This window comes from Bactrocera dorsalis, chromosome 4, assembly GCF_023373825.1.
Source record: "Bactrocera dorsalis isolate Fly_Bdor chromosome 4, ASM2337382v1, whole genome shotgun sequence".
NCBI lineage: Eukaryota > Metazoa > Arthropoda > Insecta > Diptera > Tephritidae > Bactrocera > Bactrocera dorsalis.
This window is the reverse complement of record NC_064306.1, coordinates 8,258,543-8,266,674: the sequence shown is the minus strand read 5'-3', so window position 1 is coordinate 8,266,674 and position 8,132 is coordinate 8,258,543. Positions and strand designations below refer to the sequence as shown.

The 8,132-nt window shown below is 34.0% G+C and overlaps 1 protein-coding gene across 2 annotated transcripts; it reads left to right on the top strand.

Annotated features, from left to right (window-relative positions):
• The first annotated feature begins 636 nt into the window (after nucleotides 1-636).
• LOC105232204 (uncharacterized) lies at nucleotides 637-7,277 on the top strand. Of its 2 annotated transcripts, none has more exons than XM_049455205.1 (7): nucleotides 637-929; nucleotides 3,797-4,518; nucleotides 4,588-4,673; nucleotides 5,270-5,955; nucleotides 6,188-7,008; nucleotides 7,067-7,093; nucleotides 7,156-7,277. In XM_049455205.1, the coding sequence occupies exons 1-7, from the start codon at nucleotides 743-745 to the stop codon at nucleotides 7,204-7,206; spliced, it is 2,580 nt and encodes an 859-aa protein (XP_049311162.1). In that variant the 5' UTR covers nucleotides 637-742; the 3' UTR covers nucleotides 7,207-7,277. The 2 variants fall into 2 exon arrangements, with proteins under 2 accessions (XP_049311162.1, XP_049311163.1); XM_049455206.1 differs by having other exon boundaries at nucleotides 877-990.
• The last annotated feature ends 855 nt before the right edge of the window (nucleotides 7,278-8,132 follow it).

The window sequence follows — 8,132 nt, the reverse complement described above, 5'->3', positions numbered from 1 at the left end:
ACCTGAATAGATTATTGAGAGAACACGTCGGTGAGCAGCTAATTTTGCGTTTCGGGAGATGAGCCAACAAGATCGTGTGGTATCACACTGTTAGGCTTTTACTTGTGGGAATACGTGAGGTTTAAAATCTAAGAGGAGGATTGAAAGAGTCATCGAAATTTGAACTCAACGGATGGACCAACTGAGAAGTAGCTGCGGCCAACATTTGAAAAAGATAATCTTCAAAAATAGAAATGCCAAAGAATGTTCATTCGAATGATAATAAATATTCCTTATTTAAATCGTAGTATCTGTGTTTTTTCTCAAAAAATGTAGGGAACCTCGAAGTGGATCACCGTATATATTTTATAAGGCCTCTCACGCTTACTCCTGGGTGCCTTCGCGGCAAACTTATTATACCCTGTTCAGGGTATAAAAAGAGAGCGAGATTAACGGAAACGGAGAAAGAGTGTTCGCCAAACAAAAGCAAAAATTTTTATTCACAGAATCTTCTACTATAACTTACTTTTTCTAAGCTCTCGCTGAAATCGCATTTATGTTAAGCAACTCATTTAAAGCGCTTAGCGCTAGACTCTGGCTCAGTTTTAGAATATTTTACACAGCACAGCGTTTCATTTCTTAGTCGCTAACGAGCTCTTAAACTTAACGGATTGCAATGCTTGGTTTTGTATTCTACTAATATTATATACCGAAATAACAGTTGTTTTAACGAATTTCTTTTAACGAGTTTTTTTTAACGAGTATGGAGCGTCGCTGGACAAGTGAAAATAAACCGATTTTAGTGAAAAACGCTTTGAATTCCAGCGATGGCGATGAGACGGAAACTATTATTTTAAGCAACTGTGATCTAGAACAAAGTGATATTGATGTGATAACGACACATTTTGCTTATTCAACATATTTGGATCTATCGTATAATGAGAAAATTGGTAGGAAATTGTTATGAATGCAAAGTGTGAAAGCACAACGCAGCCTAAGCAAGTTTATATGGTACATACATATGTATACCGCTAACGGCATCATTGCAATTGAAGAAAAAAAAACGAAAAACTAGTTTCATTAATGCATATAGTTAGGTTTGAGGTGTATAAAAATAACAATAACAACAATTAATTCATTCAGTGTGTTTTTATTTTAATCGCGTTTACAAGTTTTATTGCTGTGACTTTTTTTGTTACTGCTGCGTTAACTGTGAAGAGCTTATTATCGCTGCTGTTTTTTTCTTATTTGCATTATTTGTTTACACTAAGCGATTTAATTGTTTATTGCTGCTGCATTAATTTGTTGATAATTATTGGCGGCAAAAATGCCGGTACATATTTGTTGTTGGAAGAATGTGTTTAGTGGAAATATGCAAGCGCAAACATGTTTTTACTATTTAACGTAGATACTGAATATTTTTTCTAATTTTTGTAAAAACAAGTTTTAATAAATTCCATAAAAAATATAACTAGTATATTTTAAACTAAAATTTTTCTATTAAAAAAATTTAAAATTAGTTTGATTAATTAATTAATTAATTTAAAATTAATATTCTGTCTAAAAAAAATACAACAAACTCATTTTAAATTTAATTAATTATGAAAAAATTAAATTAATAAAAAAAATGTAATTAAAAATTTAAATTAATTAAATTAAAAAAAACTTAATTCTTGAACAAAAAATTTAATTACATTTTTTTGTATTTAAATTAACAAATTAAATATAAATTAGTGAGAAAAATTAATTTAATTAAATAAAATAAAAATAAAATAATTTTTTAAATTAATTAACTAAAATACATAAACATACTAATTTTAGTAAACTTAAAATTTGTATCCCAAAAAATATAAAATTAATTTTAATATTTTTCTGAAAATTTTCGCATTACTTTGTAATTTAAATTACGTAAAAAATTTTAATTTTAATGAATTTCATTAGTTTAGTTTAATTAATTTAATAAATTTTAATTAAATCAAAGTTTTCTGCAAATGATAAATTACAAATTAAAAATGAATAAGTGAAAAAGAATAAATTAATTAAAATAATTAATTAAATTTTAAATTAAGTAATTAATTAATTTAATTAATTAAATAATTTATTTATTTATTAGTTAAATCATTTAATTAAAATTGATTAATTAAATGTACTAATTTCAGTAAACTTCAAATTTGTATTCCAAAACAAATAAAAATAATTTGTAATTTCAAATTTGTAGAATATTTTGATCTGAATTAAATTAATTAAAATTAATTTTGCTACTTTTATGAAAAAATTCGTATCCACTTAACTATTTAAATGATGAAGAAAATTTTAATGAAATTGTTTTAATTTAACTAATCAATTTAAAAAAAATAATTCAACTAAAATTAAATCAGCTTAATTTATTTAATCAATTTTAATTAAATCAAATTTTTCTGAAAACTTAATTACAAATTTAGTGATAAATTAAATTAATTTAAAAAAAAAATAATTATTTAAATTTAATTAATTAAAATTGATTAATTAAACTAAATTTGTTGCAAAAATACTTTGCTTGAAAGTAAAACTTTCTATGAAAAAGTTTTTTATTATTTTGATTTTAATTAAATTAATTAAAATTAATTATTAAAAATTAATTATTTAAAATTAATTAATTAAATTTGATTAATTAAACTAAATTTTTTGCAAAACTAATTTACTTCAAATTAAAATTTTCTATGAAAAAGTTTTTTTATAGAAGCACTGTGTTTTGGTCGTTCAGTTTGTATGGCAGCTATATGCTATAGTGATCCGATCTGAATAATTTTTTCGCTGATTATACCGTTGTCTTTGATAGCAGTATGAACTAAGTTTTGTGAAGATATCTTGTCAAATAAAAAAGTTTTCCATATAAGGCTTTAATTTTGATCGTTCAAGTTGCATGGCAGCTAATGCTTTAGTAGTCCGATATCAGATATTCCGACAAATGATCAGCTTCTTGGGACAAAAGGTGTGCAAAATTTCAGATCAGATTTCAAACACTCAGCCATTATTTTGCAGATAGACGGACATGGACATCGACTCAGCTAAGTCGCCCATCAAACTTCGTGGCAAATTTAATATAACTTATTTAGGATATAATAAAACATAACTCGATGTCAAATCAGCATTATAATTTGAAATAGTAAAGGTCTATGACTCTTTTGTACTTATCCATGAACATCAAACCTTGTATACCCGAAAACGGTGGCATTTACAGGTCATTGAAGGACACATTCTTCAAAGCATAATGTTTTTTCGTCGATCGCGAAACACCGCAGAGTCGTATTCGGATTACGAATAGGCAGCGTCAATCACCGTCCAGACGTAATATCATGATTGGGCCTTTTGTCTGGAGTAACCAACTTGGTAACATATGTGCCTAGAGCCCTCGCATCACGAATATTTCGTGCAGAATACAACCAAAACTGTTCTCTGAGATGTCCAATGTTGCAGCTATCCTGGGCATATAGCGGTCTGTCAATATGAGATCGTGGAATTTCAGAACGTTACCTTCAATGGCAGACTTTTTTCACAGTATCTCTGTACATCACAGTACATTTTTCTATAAAATAGTCCCGCCATTGGGCGGTGAAGCTAAATACTCATCAGACCACGCTGATTTTATATTTATACCACACATACAATATTCAAATAGTTATAGACAACCCTTATCTCAATTTTATCATAATTTGAAACTTCAGAACATAAGGGATAGTTTAAGTTCAAACACAATTTCGAGTCTCAATTGAGTCAAGAGAAGTAAATAAATACTTAGTATAAGTGTTCAAAATTTACCTTGTGTGTCTTTTTGCAGCATCCATTAACTTCAAACTTACTCCTACAACGCTCTACCTTAACAACTGCACAAGCTTGCATGAAATAAAGTACAGCTTCAGTTCATGCACGCTGAAAATCTTGGATATATCAGGCTGTCCAATTGACTATGAGGAACACTTCATGAACTATGACTTTCCGATGCTGGAAAGCCTCACACTCAGCTGGCAACCGAAAGCGGATTGGCGAAAATTGCTAGGCAAACTGAAGGCGTTGAAAAGTCTAACGGTTGAAAACACTGACAGTCGAAACACACAAGTAACCGGCGCAAAGGGAACCCCACGAAGCTATGAAGCGCTGTTATTAGCGCTGTCCAATTGTAAACACATTAAAGCTGTCACTTTAGGTGGCATGCTCAGCGTGTTTGATATCAGCCATTTAAGCAAGCTGGCTGACAGAAAACTGTCATTTCATATCAGGCATGAAAGCGGTCCACACTTAAGCAGATTACATAACCTACGGAACTTAGATACGGTCTATCTGGAGCACGTCAACGATGTTACAGACGCTGATTTGCTAGACTTGATAAAAAGTTGCGCAAACTTATCAAAACTAACGTTGGATTATTGTAATGGCGTCACGAAGGCTTTCATATTTAGCGCTGCCGAGTACTTGCGCGAGCGCGATAAAGACGAACCACTGAAGGCACGCCTTAATCTGGAGATGTGTGGCTGTGTTGGCATTACGGAAAGTATACAGGAGGTAAAACACGAAGTATTACAAAAGCACATATTAGATTTAATAAAAATGTTTTTTTTTCATTCACACAAGGATCCGCAATATGCAAAAGCTGAATCCGCATTGAGCTTGATTCTATTCTTCGAGTGCAAACATCCGATGACCAGCTACAGAAACGAGTAAGTATATGGTTTTTGAACTGTGAGTGGCTAAACAATACACATACCTAATTCGAACTCGAAAAGCTGAAATTAAATCTGAAGAGGAACTTATGCTAAAGGTCCGAACTATTTAACTTTGAGGTTCTTACAACCGGCTCCCAAAATGAGAGCCATTTCCTTAGAGTAAAAACTTTTGTAACTCTGTAAACCGGTTCTTAAGATTACATTATCGATCCTTAAGGTCCGAATCATACTTTTGAAATAGCTTACTACTTAAGATCGCTGCTCTATTGGTCTGATTAACACCATTTAGACAAATCATTTCGAAACTTTCTAAAGTTTTATCCAAATCCATAGACTACCACAACCAGGTTCCGCAACAGATATACGACATCTTGTGACGCGGTTCTCAAAATGTTATCATCTGTCTACATTTGAAACCAAACTTATGGCCGAGAAGATCGGTGTTCGGATTGGTTTCCCATTTTCAACGAAACATATTTAAGACAAACATTTTGAAACCCTAGTTCCGGTTCTCAAGATCTTGTCTCCTAAGGATTTTTCAACTCTTTTATGGAAGTCTCTTTATTACTCGCCTCCTTTTCCGCTTTCAGTCTCATCATACCCTATCCACCACCAAATGTACAACTGAGCATTTACGTACTCTTCGAGATCTACAAAAGGCTTATAAACCAACCAGTTTCACAGCGATTCGCTACCGTTTGTGAAGATTTTGAAAACGCTGCCATCGAAGAAGAGCGACATCTAAAAATAATCGCTTGCCGCAGAGCGAAAATTGTACACAATGACATCTACGATGCTTATTTGGAGATCACGTCTGAAAGAAAGGACTTTTTCAACGAGCTGCGCTGCGCACACGCTACAAAAATGGTGCTCAATAACCGTGCGCTCAACTTTGATACGATACTTGAAGATTTTCCAAACCTGAAACGTTTAAGATTGCTAAATTGCATTATTGCCGAGGAAGAGTTTCCGAGAAATAAACAATACAATAATATAATTGATTTGGATATATCTGGTACGAATGCATTTCGTCTATGGCAAAGCATATCGATAATTTTTCCACATGTCAGAACGGTAAACTTAACGGATGCTTCGCTCGAAAATCCTTTAGGCATGGAGATGCTTAGAATATTCCGTTTTGAAGACAGCAACGTTTTCCGTAATATCACAAGGTTCTCTGTAGATGGCACCATTTTGTGCAATGAGGACGTGGAGTTCCTAGCTAATCTAACACATATGGAAAATCTATCTATTATAAGGAACTCAAAAGTTACAGGTATGTCATTAGTTTTCTCCTTCGTAGTTCGTAAGAAGTTCTGAAAAGAGTAGTGTACTGAGTCCAAAGATTTTTTTTTTCGGAAAGAGCTCTGAACTTTATTATCCAATAGAGTTCGGTCCTCTAGATTATATTTTATAGGATAATTTAGCACAAAACTAAACTATAAAGTTCGCTGCTTATTCTTTCAAGCCAAACTCACTTTCGTTTCTAATTCACCTTCTTATTTTAGGCAAACATATCGCTGAGCTCAGCAATGTTAAGGAGCTCCAACTGAGTGGCTGCGAAAATTTAAGCCACTACTTTTTAGTAGACATACTGAACTCGTTATCACTAAGCTCGCTTGACATACGACACAGCACGTTCACCGACGTCGCTATGCATCTGACGAACCTCATGTGGTTGCGCTGTGAGACGCTCGTTACACTCAAAATCGACTGGCGCCTGGAGCATACAATTATGACATTACAAACTCTTCAATCATTAAGGAATATAGAAGTGCGAAATTTCAACACGAATCCCTGTGCCGCTTGTATACAAAACGAACTGCTACCGGTGCAAGATCAGAACTTCCAAATACCACCTCCACGCTGCACATGTGCTGACGAACCCGAGACACGTTTGACACAACGTTTCTTTCGCACACTCGCCGCGCGTACCAGCATCACGAAGCTCACACTCGAAGCTGAAGTTTTGTGCCGAAATCTCAATTACTTGCCGCATCTGCAACAGCTAACGCACCTCAGTATCATTGCGAAGAAAATCGGACGAGATGGTCTCTGCGTACCACTGAATTTCCCTGTAATTATTGGACAGCTTGCGAACTTGGAGTATTTGTATTTATCACGGTTTTTCTACTGCTTCGACTACCTAATATACATCGTGAGCCGATGCAGCAGACTAAATGAGGTTAGGTTGAAGCAATGTGTGGGTTTCTCGGACGTGGTGGCTTATGATCTAGTTGAAGTTTTGAAGCGGAAGCGTACTAAGGATCAACTACCGTTCCGATTTTATATGATTAACTTGAAGGACGACTCAAGTGAGACGTGCAGTGTGAGTAATAATGATTTTGGCTAGAAAGAATTTTCTATTGTGTCCTTTGAACTTTCAGGAAAACTCGAGCGACAGCCAGCAGGAAGTAAGTAGTTTTAGATTCCTTAAAAAAGTTATCTAATAACACTGCTTTGCCTTATAAAACAGGTTAACCGCTTTGAGGATATTGCAGATTATATCAAAGTGATCTTTCTTTAATAAAATGAAATGAAAACCCTCGAAGAAGAAAATAAATGCATGATAAATGTAATTTTTGACTGAAAAGACTATAGGACATTATTAATTTTCATTTGGAGCTTAGAGGACAGAGTTGCGACATTCTCGTCGTCCCTTCTAAACTATTTTAGCTGGACAAACCAGTTTTAGAGCTATATCTCCGGACCCAGTAGTAAGCTCCTTTGTGGTGGAATTATTCGGATAACTATCGGAAGAGCAAACTTCTTACAATTTTTTTTTTAAGATTTCGTCTCGAATGAAGTCGAGTTTTTTTAAACTTCATAAACATCCGATGCGGTCTCAGGTATTTCATGGAAAGTAAATAGATAGCTAGATATGAGTATAAACAGAATATTATAGCGGACAACCTACGCATTTTCAGCCTCACGGGTCACAAGTCCTCTGTTGGGATCAGACTGGCGTAAATTCTATCCGACGCACAATTTGGTGTTGTGAGAAAACTAGTTGTAGAGCGTTACTCCCTCACGAGGGAATATTAAAGTTTTTGAAGATGGGACAGCAAGAATTTCATGGCGAAATGGCTTGGTTTGTTGAAATGTGAAATTTGTGAAAGGAGCTCAGATGCTCCGTCCTGTGGCTGAGTTCCATTGCATTATAATGGATATAAATAAAGCTACTGACAACTCAATGATCTTGAGCTTAATCTGCCTAAATACATGACTAACACTGGGATCGGACTGGCGCAAATCCTGACCTATGCACAGTATGGAATTGTGAGAAAACTACTTTTACAACGTAGGTACCACAAGAAGTAACATAAAACTTTTGGAAAACAATGTGCTATGATCTCTAGCTGAAACCTGTTGCATAATAAACTAAAGTTACTGACAACCCAAGGAACCCAAGGATCTTGAGGTTCACTAACAAGGGATCGTTCGGAGTCCAGC